Here is a 15,421-nt window from a genome sequence, read left to right as displayed (position 1 = left end):
GCTGGGCCACTGGCCAGGGTGTGTCCTCCGCGCTCACCTGCTGAATGGGGAAGGGGTGCCACCACCCCAGGGCTGCTGTGGGCACAGTGACACAGAGCAGGTGGACCCACCTGGGTGGGTGGTGTGTGCATGGGACCCCTAGCTGCCAGGCACCCCCTTTCCTCCTAGCCAGCTCCCAGCTCCTCCCCAAAGGGCTGACCGCCCTCGAGGCTCTAACCTAAGCACCTCCTACCCAAAGCCACCTCCTACCCAAAGCCACAACCTGGGGGAGAGGCCGCAGAGGTGACCTCCAACCCTGGGAAGCAGCTGGTCCCTCAAGAGTGGTCTTCTCAGGACCCCTGCCTGCTCTTAGGGGCACCATCGCCGTCCAGCAGCCCCTTCCAGCAGCGGGGCACATTTTCATGCCTCTCCCAGGAAAGGGGGTCATCACACACTCGGCCCTGGGCCTGAGCTCCACTCTGGGCCCTCTGAGAGCGCTTTTCACATGCTGATCTATAGTTCACGTGACTATTGATCGCCCAGCCCAGGAATCTGACAGGCTTCCTGGCTGACTGGACCTTCCTGGTACCAGGAGTTTGTTTATGGCACTGGGGCTGGCTGCTCGCCCCGAGGGTGGGGGTATGGCCTGGAATCGAGGTCCTTGGGGGCACGTGGCTCCTCATCACACCAGTGATGCAATTCAGAAGCCAGAGAAGAGCTGTGTGTCTGCGAGAGAGGCTTCAGAGGCCTGGAACCTCCCTGGGAGGTCCTGCCACGTGGAAGGACCGCTTCGCACTTTCGTTCTCTCAAGAGAAGCTCAGCGGAGTGCTGAGCTGCTCAGGGCCAGGGCACATCCCTGATCCAGGGCCGGTGGGGCCCCTCGCTGCCCTGGCTGGGGGCTCCGGGCTGAGACCTGTGTGTACTGGGGAGGGCTGGGAGGGACGGGACATCTTTAAGGAGGCAGGGGACGGGGCCTTCCATTCTGGTTCAGTTCGGCCAGGTTCTGGGCCGGGGACAGCCCCTTCCCGTCCTTTGCATCCTTGCTCCAGGGCGGGCCGGGCCCTGCATCTGGACACACTGGTGTGGACAGGTGCCTGCTACTTCTTGCCCCGCAGGTCAGAACTCCAGCCCCTCTAGACGTCTCCCCCTTCGAAAGCCCGAGACCGGGTTTCTTGGCTAAGACAGCCCTCTGCCCCTGCTCCCGAGTCCACACCCTGCCATGGGTGTCAATCCAGGGGAGGGGGATGCTCAGGGCCGCCCTGGGGGAGCAGCAAGCTGTGCCCAGTTGCAGCGGGTGCCTGGGAAGAAAGGGAACAGAAGGAATGCCCTGCTGCACCTGAGGGTGGGGGAATGTTCTAGAGCAAGGCTCCCCATGGGCAGGACCTTAAGCCCAGAAGGGACCAGGAAGCCTGGCAGTCCTGTTCCCAGCCCCCCGCCTTGGGGCTGCTATGGGGGTGCTGTTCCCGCCATCCGTGTGCCCGGAGCTCAGGTGGGACCCAGGCACGTTGAGTGCTGCACTCGGGCTGGGGGGTCGGGCTCCACGCAGACGTCCTGAGGGAACAGGGGCACGGACAGAGTCTCCCTCCCCACACGTCCCCTGCCACCCCTAGCAGTGGCCCCACTTAGGGGTGCGGGTCCTGCTCAAGAAGCCGCCGGGCAGGGAGGGGCCAGGGCCTGTCTTCCTTCACCCGGTGCTGACCGCTTGGCCACTGCACACAGCTGTCCCCTGGATGTGAGGTGGTGTTTCACTGGTGGAATGTTCTGGTCAGGGCTGGCCCCCTGGGAGTGGGGGGCAGCCGGGTGAGCAGTCACCCCACCCTGCACTGCCTTGCAGCCTGCTCAGAGAGCCGCAGGATGGAACACCCTCTCCGGCAGCTTCGGCTGTAGATGGTCACCCGTGGCCTCTGACGCTGGCGTGGGATGAGGACACACCATCAGCGGCCAGCCGACCTGATGCCGGAGGCCAACCCCCGGAGAGCCACGGGCACATGGGCCAAGGTAACCAGGTGGGGCGACAGCGGTGTCAGATGAGGACAGATGCCACCCCCTCCGGGCCCCTGGCAACTCATGCCCGCTTCGGGCTTGTGGTCGGCTCAGGGTCAGACACACCTGCGTCCCGCTGGGCCTGGCTGGAGCTGTGTGCTGGGGGCGACTGGCCTCCCTGTCCCTGAGACTGGGCGCTCAGGAAGGCCGCCCTTCAAGATGGTGGGGGTTGGCCAGGGTGGGAGAGGCCACCCAGACCGGCCACTCCTCCTGGCAACACGACGACTCAGAGCAGCCGGCCAGGCTGCGGACGGTTGCCAGGCTGGTCCCCAGAACCACAGACCTGCCCGAGAACACCCAGGACACACTGCCCGGCTGAGTCCAGAGGCTCGCGAGGCTGCCTCCACCAAGAGTGCAAGGGGGGCCCGCCAGGCCGGCCCTGGGCTCAGGGCTGGGCAGGCTCTTGGATCACTCAGGCCTCCAGGCAGGGGACCTGTGCAGACAGGGAGCTGGACATGCCCCCAGACTTTCCCCATCTCCCGCACTGTACCCGTCCCCCCAGCCCACAGACACCCCGGGGAGTCCCTAGAGCAGCTGGTGTGGCTCCCACCCAAGGCAGTGCCAGCCCCCAGACAAGGACACGGAGGCCTGGGGGAGACCATTCGAAGCCTGGCACAGGTGGGAGATGCCCCCGCTCTGTGCCTCTTGGGGCGGCGTGGCCCCTTTTCTGCTGAAAGGGGAAACCCTAGCCTGCTCTGCTTGTTGTAGTCCCAACTTGGTTTATCTGGTACAGACCTTTAGTGACGTGGGAACCGGCGTGCCGGAAGTGTCTTCTTAGCTAAAGAGAGCTTTTTGCATGCACCGATTTCCAGGGTGGAGCAGACTCATTCACAGCTCTGGGGAGCCCCAATAGTGCGTTGGGGACAGCAGGCTGGACAGCCCAGGGTGGGTGCCCTGGGGCCCCACCTTGTCTCAATGCCCGGGTGCCACCTCGGAGCTCTCCTTTCAGGCCTGAGTCCATGCCTCAGGCTCAGAAGCCCCTCTCGATAGCCACCCTTGGGAGCACCAGAGAGGCTGTTCAGACCAGCCAGTGTGTGTATATGGGGGCTCCCTGCGGTCTGGCCTGGGAGAGCCATAGGACAGATCAGGGCAGATGGGAGGGAGCTGGAACCACTCTGGGGCATTGGACCACCTGGTGAACTCGTGGCGGGCGTCCAAGGCTGGCGCTGACTCTGTCTGACCTGGCACTGAGCCTGCCCGGGCTCCCTGGGTGACGCCCCATCACAGTCCTTCAGCGCGACCCACAGCACCTTGCCCTTGAGGCTTCCCAGCTGGCTCAGTGGTGAAGAATCCACCTGCCAAGCAGGAGACGCAAGTTTAATCCCTGGGTCGGGAAGATCCCCTGGAGAAGGAAATGGCAACCCACTCCAGTGTTCTTGCCTGGGAAATCCCATGGATGGAGGAGCCTGGCGGGCTCCAGTCCATGGGGTCGCAAAGAGTCAAACACGACTAGCAACTAAACAGCAACAACAAGCTTGTTCTTCACCATGGGCCACGGACAAAAGGGAGGTGTTCCGGTTGGTGGAGGTTCCACAAATCTAAGCTTTAGCCAAAGAGCTCTGGTCCCCTCGGGCCTGTGGCTTTGGGACTGACATGGATCCCCTGGCCTTGCTGTCCCTGCAGGGTCCCAGCATGGAGTAAACGTGTAGGAAGATGGTAATTCCCTGGGACTTCTTGGCAGAGACACCACTGCAGCCCCCCATCCCCACTTGGCCGACCTTCCAGCTGTGCAGTGGTGACCTTGACACGTCCCACACCTCCTCTCTCCATCCCCTGGCCCAGCCCCCCTGGCCCAGCCCCCGAAGAGTGGACTCAGAGGAAAAGAGCAGCTCTGCAGACCGTCTGCAAGCTCCACCCAAAAACCACCATAAAGAGGGCTTTAAAATCTACATTGTAAATGCTGTCTATAAAGTTTTTTCTGAGTCCTCACATCCGTAACTGTCCAACAAGAGGGTGATTTTAGGAGTAGCTAACCGTGTATTATTATTCTGTCCTCATTCTAACCAAACACAAGCAGGTGTGGTGGCTGTTTGCACGGGGCTTCGGCATTCTGGGACCCTGTGCCAGCAGCGTCCTCTGCCTTCTGTGCCCATCAGCGCTGCTGGTCTCTGTGCCCCCAGGAGACCCCCAGACCAGCCCCATCCTGTGGCCGGCGGAGGAAAAGGCCTGGGCTCTGACAGGAAGCCCAGCCTCAAGCTTCCAAGGCCAGAGTCGACCCTCCCTGAGCGCAGGGCGTCCCCACAGCCCCCAGGAAGCCCGTGTGAGTCTGGGCCTGGCCCTGTGCTGTCTGGGGGCCGGGTGGGAGCCCTCCTGTGTGGCTTTGGTGCGGGGGCCCCTTGTCCATCGGATGCAGGCTGTTGATGGGTGGGACCTCTGAGCCTTCTCGGGGGAATCTTGTCTGCTGACAGGTCTTCGGAGCCCACTGGGAGGAGGGATGTCTGATGGGTGGGTCTTCGTGGCCCTCTTTGGGGAACGGCCTTTGTTCCTTACTGTGCTCACAAGAACTCAGGGGCTCTGTCCACAGCTAAGGGACACGGCGTGAGGTCCAGCAGAGGCGGCCCCACCCTGACCGTGGCGTTTCTCCAAAGTGTTTTCAGCAGGTGGCTGAAGGCGGCGGGAGTCCACCAGAGTCAGAACCGGGGCTGGACTTTGCCGGCAGCTCCGTGGAAGGGCCTGCCGCCATGGAGGCTGCTCAGAGCTGCTCAGGAGAGCAGAGGTGTGGGGGGCCTGGAGGGTGGCTCGGGCTGGTGGGGGGCCTGGGGCCTGGAGACAGTTTGGCCAGAGCGTCCTGCCTTCTTGCTGGGAGACACTCACCTGCTCCTGGTGCCCTTCATGCTGGGGTGGGGCCTCCATGCACCCCAGCCCACCTGCGTGCCCTCTTGCGTCTGACCCCCCACCTTAGGAAACAAAGATGCCTCCTGGTGTGTGAGCCCAGGATGCTGGGCGGGGCAGCTGTAGGGTCCCTCGAGGGAGCGCTGCCTCTGGATCTCTCCGATGGTGACTCCCAGTTGCCTGATCCAGGGGGCACTGAGGCCAGAAGCCCCTGAAGACAGACCTTGCTGGGGGAGCGCTGGCCTCTGACAGTCACTTCCCCTGAGGGACAGACAGCTGGCAGGAGGGTGTTTTAAGCATCTGCAGTGGCTGAAGGCCCCCTGCAGAGACTCTGGGCCCGAGGGGGGAGGCTGGAAGATGGGGCTCCTTCTGGGGGCACTCCAAGACTTCACGCTGTGTTTGCAGGATAGAGACCTGTCAGCAGGAGAACCCCCAAGCCCCTTTCTCCTGCCCAGAAGCTGCGCCACCGACCGTGTCTCCAGGTGACGCCCCCACCCCTTCAAGGGCCCCCACCTTGAGTGAGGCCCCGTCCCCAGGTAATGGACCAGCTTTCCCGTCAGAGCCAGCCCACTCCCACAGCCCCTGCCCTCCCTACCGCCTGGGTACTGTCTCCGCCTGGGGTCTTCTGCTTTTGATCCATCGGCTTGGGGGCCATGGGGATGTGGGCTGTATCCTTCCCAGGGTTGGTGGAACATCTTCAGCGTAAAGGTGGTGAATCGTCTCTAAACTCTCCTTTCTCTGCAGCAGCTGAGGTGGTGGCACTCCCAGCCCCGCACAAGGATGGCCCCCCGGCCCGGCTCATGGCCCTTTGGGACCTGGGCTCCGAGCCCGAGTCCACCCCCAGTGCCTGCTCAGGGGTGTCTTCTCCACGGTCCACTGCTGCCTCCTCGGGGAGCCTCCCGTCATCCTGCCCTTCTCTCCAGGAGTTTCAGAAAGCATCCGCCATCCTGGTCCAGCTTTCTGAGAGCCCCACCTCCCTCTCGGATGGGGAAGCTGGGGACACTCCGGACACAGACCTCAGCTGGGCGGGGAGACTCCCTGTTCCAGACTCCTGGGGACTCCACCAGGGCGGAGGGGCAGAGAGCTGGGAGGGGCTGGAGGGTACCGAGGCCCTTTCCAGGCGCGGCTCTGGCACTGGGGTGGCTGGCCTGGCTCCGGCAGGAGGTCTCCCCGTTGCTCAGTCTCTGTGGTTGAGGTCGGAGCAATCTGAGTTGTCCAGCGAGGCCTGGGGCCGGGAGAGCCCACAGGACCCTGGCGCCAGTGCCAGGCCAGCCCCAGGGCACTGCTCGCCCGCAGGACACGCATCCCACTTGGAACAGCCTGGGATGTCCCTTGCCCTGTCTCCCTTCCTGGGCCCAGGGGAGGGGCGGGAAGATTCTGGAACCAGTGGGACCCCGACCAGTGGATCAGACACAGGAAAAGCCCAGCGGAGGTCCTGGGAGGCTGCAGGAGCGAGGCTCCCATCCCAAATCTCTTCCTCGAGTGATTTCCACTTCACCCTTTCCTTCCCCTCCGGGACCTCGGCCTCCGAGTTTGGCAAAAGAGGAGAGACAGGGCCTCCGCAGGCCTCAGGTGGCTGCCCAGAGGGGCCCTGGGGCACTCACCCGAGTCCTTCCACTGATGGGAAACCTCTACAGACCTCCTCTGAGCCTGAGGTCCTCTTGATGCCAAGGGCTCCTCCTGGGAACCTGGGTGGGCAGGCAGCCCAGGCAGCTGACAGCCAGGCCCCTGGGCACGGGGGGAGCAGAGCCTCCCCTGTCCTGGAGGAAGCCGGCACTCCCCTGGCTGGTGGCTTCTTGCCTGAGATCCTGTCCCCGGTGGACGAGGTGCTGTCCTACAGCAGCTTCGACCTCCCGTCCTCCACCCAGAGGGACTCTCGCCTCCCTCCTCTGCCTCCCATCCTCCCAGCGGATGGGGAGACTGACCCTGCCAGCGCCCACTCAGAAGACTTCCCCACCCCGCCCGAAGATGCCGTGTGTCCTGGGGGCTCGCTGGACACCCCAGAGGAGGCTGCCTCCCTCATTATGGGAGAGTGGTCCTCCCTGTCTGGGGAGGGTCTGTCTGAGTCACCGTCCCTGGGGCCCCAGGAGGAGGCCGGGCTCTGCCTTGGGGTGGCGGGACAGGGCAGAAGCCTTAGTGGAGAACTGGGTGAATCAGGTTCTGTTGGGAGGGACCAGGCCACGGACAGCCGCTTGTCTGAACCGGTCAGCTTGGGGTCTCCCTGGTGTGGGGGAGCAGGGGATGCCCCGGGGCGGCTCCCAGTGCTGACACCCCTGACCCCATCTGGAGTGGCCTGTGCATCTGTGGGGAGTCTGGCAGCTGGGGACCCAGGGCTGCCTGGCTCCGGGCGGGGGGACCCTGCTCTGGCTCTGGATGCCGGACCGCACGCTGCCCTCCCAGGCATGGAGAGAGCTGAGGTGGTGGACCTGCTGTCCGCCCAGCTCAGCAGCAGGATCCTGAGGGACACCCTGGCCGTGCTCTCGGAGGCAGCCCCAGCAGGCAGCCTGGCGACAGAGGGGCCCACGGGGGCCAGCCGGGTCACGCGGGCTCACATGGCGGCCACTGGGCGGTCGTGGGGAAGCCTAGAGTTCTGAGAAGACAGGGCGGTGGCGGGGGGCTGTCGGGACACAGACGCTGTCTGTGAGAGCCCCCTGCCTGGCTGACCGTTGAACGAGGCCTCCTAGACGCAGCAAGGCCCCGGACATGTTGTCGCCACGTGACTGTGTGTTAGCATGTGTGTGTGTGGGCGTGCCGGGGGCCTCAGAAGAGGCCGAGAGGAGAGCGCAGCTTTGGGGGGTCTGGGAGGCCAGATCCTGAGGCTGGGGTTTACATCTGCACCGATACACCCTCTCGGATCTGCCTCGTTGAGAAACCTTCGGCGGGGATGTGTGCCTGCCTCTGATTTCTGAAGGGTAAACCTGGAGCCTCCACGACGTCCAGCTGGCGACTCCGGGCTGGGAGGTCCGTGTGCATCCCCTTGTGCGGAGTAGAGGAGGAGGCAGCTCGGGGAGAAGGTGATCTCGCCCGCGGCCAGGTGACCCTCCGCCCGGCCTCTGAGCTGGAGTGGACCCCCACCTCCCCGAGGGTGCGCAGGCCGCCTCCCAGAAGAAATGAGAGCCCCTTGCCAGGCTCGCCGTCGAACGGGCCCTCCTGGACACGGCAAGGCCCCAGTGGGTTCCAGAGGCAGCAGCGTGTGGGCGCCTGCAGGGACGGCCTCACAGGCATCCCCTTATGAGAGCGCCTGTCCGCCTCAGCACCAGACTCAGGCGGGCATCCAGGAAGTTGATGCTGAGTCAAGCATGAAGAGGGGCTCCCATGGGAAGGAAGTGGGGAGAGGCTGAGACGGGAGGACGGGGTGAGACTGCGGGCGCAGGCCCGCAGGGATGCGGGTCTCGGTAGACTGGGCAGGGAGAGCCCTTGGGCCACCTCGGGGTGAGACCAGGGAAGCTGAAGGTCAGGGGCTGAAGGTCAGGCCACTGCAGCACTGACCTCTCCCTGCAGCAGCCACCCCATGAGCCGCTGATGGGCTCTGAGGGGTCCCTGCAGCCCCCACCTCCCCCAGAGTCATTCGGAAGCGTGGTCCCCAGGGCACAAGGCGGTTCAGCCGCCCCCCGCGTCCTGTTGGCAGTTTCCGACCTTATTCTGCAGCCACAGTGAGGGCCCGCACCCCGCCTTCCCCAGAAGGAGCAGAAGGCTGCATCGGGTGTGGGTGTGTGTGTGTGTGTGTGTGTGTGTGTGTGTGTGTGTGCTGATGTGAGAGGGTGTGTGTGTGGTTGTGTGTGTGTGTGTGTGTTCTGATGCGAGAGGGTGTGTGTGTGTTGGGGGGGTTCTGATGCGAGAGCACCTCTGAGTTTGTGCTCCAGGGAATTCACTGGAAGCCAACACAGTGTCTTCTCAACGCCCTGCTCCATCCCTGTCTGTTCCCATGGGGCTGTCTCACTTTAATGTTGTTAGTCTTTCTCTCCTGAATTGTCATCATTTGTGCACTTGGAGGAGAAGTAGCTTTTCAATGAGCCCGACAATCAGCTCTTTCTTAAAAAGAAGCAGGGACTTCCCTGGTGGTCCAGTGGTTAGGGCTCTGCACGTCCACTATAGGGGGTAGGGTGGGGGTGTGGGTTCAGTCCCTGATCAGGGGACCAACATCCCACATCACACAGCGTGGTCGAAAATTAAACAAAAGGAACCAGCTTCCAGATCGGCTTCTAAACTTCTGACGTGGTTAGGATTTCTTGAGATAAGGCTCACTTACGCTGTGCTTGATCTCTCAGAAGTCACTCTCCATGTCCTACAGCAGTCTCTCTCCCGGTCTGTCAACTAAACCGCCCGTCAGTTATCCGTACGGGCTTCCCAGGTGGTAAAGAATCTGCCGGCCACTGCATGAGGCGTGGGAGACCCGGGTTCAGTCCCCGGAAGATCCCCTGGAGGAGGGCACTGCAGGCCACTCCAGCATTCCTGCCTGAGAAATCCCATGGTCAGAGGAGCCTGCCAAGCTACAGTGCGTGGGGTCACAGAGTCAGACGCGACTGGGCGCACACGCACCACTTACCTACCTATCATCTCTTTATTATCTGTCCCGCACCTATCATTTATAGCACCTATCAATCGTCTACCTGCATCAACTATAGCATCCGTCCAGCCATTTCCATTTCTCAAACTGGAAAATACCTGCTTGCCGGGGAGTCCAGAATCGAGCAGTTGGCGGCGTGTTGGCCTAAGGGACATCGATGTCCTGCTGCTGGTCCAGGATATGACCCCTGACCCCTGTGAGATCCTGGGAAGTCAGCTGTCAGTCAGAATGACAGGCGCCCCTCTCCTGCAGCCCTCACTGCAGTGAGAGGAACTCATTCACTTTCCAGCGCTTGTTGTTTAAAGTGGGCGGCGTCTCCAAAGCTGGCCTGGCAAAGCGCCCAGGTGTTGCCTCTCAGACCCCGTGGAACCCTGCAAGCCAAGGCAGGAACCGCCTACCGTTGTCACCAGGCGCCAGCCTCTGGGGCAGCTACTCCAAGGGACTGGCTCACCAGCCCAGCCTGCATCACACCCCAGCTCACGCAGGACAGGATCATGGTCCCAGGGAGCAGCAGTCACAACAATCCATGTTGACTTGACGCCCGGTGTCCCCAAGCCCGCTTGAACGCACAGAAGAGGTTTGGGTCCACTGGGGGGAAAAGTGTGTGCATTCTCCGTGTACGCAATTTCAGAACAAATTTTGAGCTACAGCTTTCTTATTGATTCCCCCCTAGTTTTCTGAACAAATTAGTCTGTGATTTTTTATTTTTTTTCTATTTATCGCTGACCCTTTTGGATTTACGAGGCCGTGTGAGAGGAATTATGTATTTTATACACACCACGTTCGGTCATAAATCTCCCACATTGAAACCCGGCAGATTTACCTCAGATTCGATAGTCTTGGGTCTGGCCGCTACAGGCGGGGGCTGAACACCAGGTATGGCCATGCCCGCAGCTGGACTCAGGGCCTCCTGGGTGCCCAGCAGGCGCGTGTGTCCCTGGGGTCACTTTGTGGCCCCTCACCCTTGAAGGGAGTCTGGTCAAGAAGGACTTGTATGAAGACCCTGGCCTTCTCCTTCCCATGACAGCTGGATCCAGGGAGCTTGGGGTGATCCAGTGACCAGCCAGAGGAGGAAGACTGTTCACCAAAGGTGTCAGATGTGCTTAATCTCCACTGACATTATGTGTGTGGAGCCGAGGGCTGTGGCATTCAGATATATTGACCCGAAGCAAGACTTCAATTTCAAGATTGCTCCCTCCAAGGTCTCACCGTGCGCGCCTTGGCTCCAATTCCTGTAGCCTCTTGGGCCAATAAATCTTGATACCAGCCTCCAGAGAAGTCATTATCTTTCATAGAAAATGATTATTTCTCAGTTAAACCCCACACGGAATTTTCCCGTGATCTGTCTCCGTCAGCCTCCCCGCTCAGCTGTCCCCTCCTGCGTCAAACGCCCAGGACCTCACCCCTAGCGCCTTAAATTCCAATCACCAGACGAGCTTTACGAGTCCTTCTGATGCCTGGCCCCGTGCAGCCCTAACAGCCACATCATAAAATACAGACGAAGGCCACGGCAGCCAGCTGGGGGAGGCCGCACGCCCGCAGGAGCACGCGGGTCCTGTTAGATGGTGCCCTCCCCACCCCCGTGCAGGGGCACCCGGCCCACAGGGCGGGAGGTAAGCACCCTGGCCTTCCGAGCGAGCTGGGGCCACTGGGTCAGATTTGCCTGTAGTTGAGGGACAAGGCTGTCCTGTGACTGCTTGACCAGCAGCATCTTAGCACTGGCTTCCCTGCGGCAAGAGGTCCCCAGAGGGTCTGCAAGTCCCACGCCTGTCCCCCGTCCCACGTCCTAGCCGCCCACCCCACTCCAGCCGGCGACTGCCAGCCTGCTCCTCTGCCTTGGGCCCCGCCCAGCGGCCTCCTCGTCCCTACCCCCATCTCTTAACGCCCGCCAAGCACAGCGAGGAGTAGAAGTGTTTGCAACATGTGACTGCAGGCTCAGGGGCAGGGCAGAATCATACATGCACCCAGCACCCCAGCCTCCCTTGGGGGCTCCCTGGGCCCCCAACCTGTCCTGCCGCTCTCCTGACAGATTAAGGGGCTTCCCTTCGGCTGCGTCCATTCAGGTGGTGACGTGGACATTTAACAGTGGTGGGGCCAGCTCCATCTGTCCCTGGGCATGTGGCAGGGACGCCCACCCTCGCGCCTCCATGACTACAGTCCCTGCCCTCTTCATGGCGTCATTGTGAGGACACAGAGGCCTGTCCCTGCCAGGCTCCATCCCCGGCACGTGGCAAGCACTCAGGAATAATCCTCTTGTAAATTTGCTTGAGAATGGTTGGTGTCCTCAACCAGCTGAGCCTGAAACCAGATGCCAGCTGAGGGGTGTGGAGGTGGTACCCACTCCAGGGCCAGGCTGCAGGTGGAGTTCACCTGTCCCTTCGTCCCCCAACCTTGTGCAGAACCTGCCCCATGAGGGGGGGCTCGGCAAAGGGACAGTCAGCCCTGACCTCCAGGGCTCACAGCCACCCAGCTGGACACCAGCCGGCATGGCCAGGATGACTACCATGGGGAATCTCGAGGCAGGGAGATGAAAGCTCTGCCTTTGTCCCGGTCAGGGGCATCAGAAGAGCCCCTCCCAGGTGTTGGAGGCACCCAGGTTGGAGGGTCCCTCTGCCACATACATTCCTTGGGTCCTCAACCACTGCTCTGGGCCTCCGAGGCCCAGATTTCCCCTCTGTGAACAAGAATGTGCGTGCGTGCTAAGTCACTTCAGTCGTGTCTGACTCTGCGACTCCACAGACTGTAGTACTCCCTTTGAAATCAGCGAGCATCTCACAAACCTGAGAATTGCCTCTGGTACCTGCCGACCGCCTGGCAGCACAGACAATATGCCAGGTGGGTCTCAGTGTCCCAAGAGCAGGCACCTCTCCTGCTGGGAGGAGGGGCAGATTGAGGAGGGTGTGGGGTGGGGGCACCCGGCTTCAAGCAGGGAAGTGGGGCCTGGTTAATCCATGGAAGCTGGTGTTATGGTTTTCGGACACACCCACCACCTCGTCTGAATGCTTCTGCACGTGGCTGCATTTTGCAACTGAGGCATGCTTTTCCTAAGAACTTTTCATTAAACCAATCATTTGCTGAGGATTGGAGACACTGTGGTGGTGTTTTCAAGGTCAGCCTCCCAGTGCTGGGCTAAGCCAGCACATATGCCCACTGGCTGCCCCAGAGAGCCGGGGTCCCAGAGACCCTCCCTCACCCTCCTCAGCACCTGGACGGGAGACACAAGAGCCCTGGAGGAAGAGCTGTGAGTAACAGTGGACTGGGAAGGGTCACAGTCCTTCCAGGGGGCTTTGAGTGTCTGCTAAGGCCTGAATTGGATGGCATCATTGACGTAATCCACATGAGTTTGAGCAAACTCCAGGAGATCGTGAAGGGCAGGGAAGCCTAGCATGCTGTGGTCCATGAGGTCGCAGAGTCAGACAAGACTTAGCGACTGAACGACAGCAAGGCCTGAACCGTGTCCCACTCCCACCCCACAAAGTCCTAATCCCGACGGGATGATGTTAGGAGGTACCTTCAGGAGGCGATCAGGGTTTGATGGGGTCATGAGGGTAGGGCCCCCATGATGGGGTCAGTGACCTTACGAGACGAGACCGTGGAGACCCCTCCCTCTCCACGTGCAGCACAGAGGAAGGGCCAGGTGAGCACAGGCAGGAAGCAGCTGGCCATCTGCAAGCCAGGAATTGAGTCTTCACCAGAAACTGACCATGCCCGCCCCTGATCTTGGACGTCCAGCCTGTGAGAGATATTAATAGATGCCCGTCTGTGGTTTAAGCCGCCTGGCCTGCGGTGTTCTCTTACAGCAGCCTGAACAGACGGACGGGGTGTTCAGAAGCTAAGCTTCTCCTGCAGAGGGAAGCAGGTGTGTAGGTGAGCTTAGAGTCCCTCCCGACAGCCTAGCTTTGACCGCCTTTGCCAACCGTGTGACCAGATCCTGGTCTATCTGCCCGATAATCACCATGTGACTTGTGGTCATGCCTGTTGTCAGTGGTTTGGAAGGGAGTACAGGGAGAAAGAAGCCTGGGCCACCAGGGAGCCAACCACCCCCCACCCAGACCAGGCCCACTCACCGCGTCCTTCCCATCCTGGATTCTCGGTCTTGACCTCTGCATGTCCTTCCTTCTCCCACTGCCCTCCCACCTCTCTGCTGCTCCTTCCCGCCCCCTCCTCACCTCAGCCCTGCATCTGGAGGCCTGGGGCTCAGTGTGTGGCCAGCCTTCTCCAGTCCTCACCTACCGTCTAAGCCCCATACTCACACAGCCAACCAGTGGCCTGGTGCCAGCCGCAGATGGTGCCAAGGTCTGCGGAACTCAGCAGGTCCAGGCACACCTCGGCCTCCATTCCCAGCCCTGCATTGCCCTCCCAGCGCCTCCCCTGCAGCCTCTCATCTCGGCCAAGGGCGGCTGCACAAACCCTGCAGCAGATGTGGCCTCTCTCTCACACGCCTGTCCCACCTTTACGCATATGCAAAGTCCCACCTTCTCACCAGCACTGCAGCCTGCCTCTCTGTGGAGCCTCACTATCTCTTGGAGGGCTGCGACAGCCTCTTGGGGGGCTCCCCCTCCTGCCCCTTCTACCCAGCAGTCAGAAGGGCAGAACCACACAACCCTGCTCAAAATCCTCCCTTGACCACCTTTGTGTTCGGGGCCAGGGCCCTCCTCTAGGGAGGCCTTGTGGGGTCCTGCTCTCAGCTGCTTCTCCAGCTCCACGCCCCGCTCCACTTGTTGTCTTTCCAGTACACGCGCCCCTTCTGCCTCAGGGCCTTTGCACGTGCAGTCCTCTGCCTGGGCTGGTTACCTCCCTTCTTACCTCTTTCACCCACCGTCTCCCCCTCTGGGAGGATTTCCTGACCCCCTGTATACAGCAGCCCCACCCTTCTCTACTGCTTTTTATAGCACTTATCTCCACCTCACAGGCTTGTTTGTTTTGGGTCTTTCTCCTGGCCCAGTGACACTTGGGCTTGGCTTTGTGTCCAGGGCTTGGTGTGTACCAGAAGCCCAGCAAGTGTTAGTGAAGAATGAATGGGGAGGGGGCACACGTGCCTGCACCAGGGGGGCTCTAGTTTGGATCCCCTTAACCAGGGTTTTCTAACTTTCCAAACCTAAACAACAAAACCCTTTTCAGACAAAATCTTACACAGCATCCCACAGTGCAAAGAGCAGAGGGATGATTGCATGGCTATCAAGTAGTTTGTGTTCAAATTGAATCATTTACGTATTTAACTGTTGATCCCCTATGATTTCGAGGTAGCCTGGAACATGGGAATCTGAACTTCCAGGCCCACAGAGGACGGATGCTGACTCATGTCCATTCTATGGTCCATTTCCTTTCTTTTTTGTTTTCGGTCACACAGTTCAGAGAAAATCTGATATGCACAAAACAATTAGGAATAGCAATAGAAAAAACAGGTCTTGCGTTAAATTAAGCAAACAAATCATAGGAAGCTTTCTTTCCTAGGTTTGCAGGGCAATCAGTCGTGAAGGTTCTCGAGTTTAGCTCTGTAACACATCCACGGGGTTTGTGCAGTAAGTTTTGCAAGTTTTCTAAGAGTCAAAAGTCTCAGATTAAAAAAAAACAAAGTCAGGATTGCAGACTCTCCGAAGCCCCAGGTAGGGTTGCCAGATATAACACAGGAAGCCCAGTAAAATGTGAATTTCAGTTGAACAGCGAAGCGTTTTTAGTCTAAATGTGTCTCATTAAATTTGCATTTCAGGTATGATACATATTTAGACTTAAAAACACCTCGCTGCTTATCTGAAATTCACATTTAACGGTGCTTCCTGTACCTTCATTTGCTAAATCTGGCGACCCTAACCCGGAACGGGGTGTGGCGAGGGGCGGCTTGAGAAGTGTCTGCAGAGCCTGTGAGGATGGGGGCAGGGCGCGAGGGGGCGGAGCCTGTTCTCGGAGGCGGGACGTGGGCGGGCGGAGCCTGGATCTCGGTGGGCGGGGTCTAGGGCGGGCCAGGGGCGGGGCGGGCGGGGCCGAGCTTGGAGCTCGGGG

General features: G+C 60.6%; 1 protein-coding gene across 2 annotated transcripts in view; it reads left to right on the top strand.

Annotated features, from left to right (window-relative positions):
• The window catches only part of CCDC187 (coiled-coil domain containing 187), a 43,212-nt gene extending 33,969 nt beyond the window's left edge, over window positions 1-9,243 (top strand). Inside the window, exons 17-22 of one of the 2 annotated variants that reach the window (XR_005718488.1) lie at window positions 1,814-1,977; window positions 4,143-4,282; window positions 4,611-4,738; window positions 5,260-5,390; window positions 5,599-8,209; window positions 9,206-9,243. Coding sequence is in view for 1 of the 2 variants with exons in the window: in XM_040225518.1 (XP_040081452.1) it covers window positions 1,814-1,977; window positions 4,143-4,282; window positions 4,611-4,738; window positions 5,260-5,390; window positions 5,599-7,448 (2,413 nt within the window). In the remaining variant the exon portion in view is untranslated. Of the gene's footprint in view, window positions 1-1,813; window positions 1,978-4,142; window positions 4,283-4,610; window positions 4,739-5,259; window positions 5,391-5,598; window positions 8,426-9,205 lie in introns of those variants that run through there. The other variant, XM_040225518.1, reaches the window with a different exon arrangement.
• Window positions 9,244-15,421: the final 6,178 nt, after the last annotated feature.

The sequence above is a fragment of the Oryx dammah genome, unplaced genomic scaffold (genome assembly GCF_014754425.2).
Source record: "Oryx dammah isolate SB20612 unplaced genomic scaffold, SCBI_Odam_1.1 HiC_scaffold_25, whole genome shotgun sequence".
Classification (NCBI taxonomy): domain Eukaryota; kingdom Metazoa; phylum Chordata; class Mammalia; order Artiodactyla; family Bovidae; genus Oryx; species Oryx dammah.
Note: the sequence above shows the minus strand (reverse complement) of the source record. Positions and strands in the feature narration are given on the sequence as shown.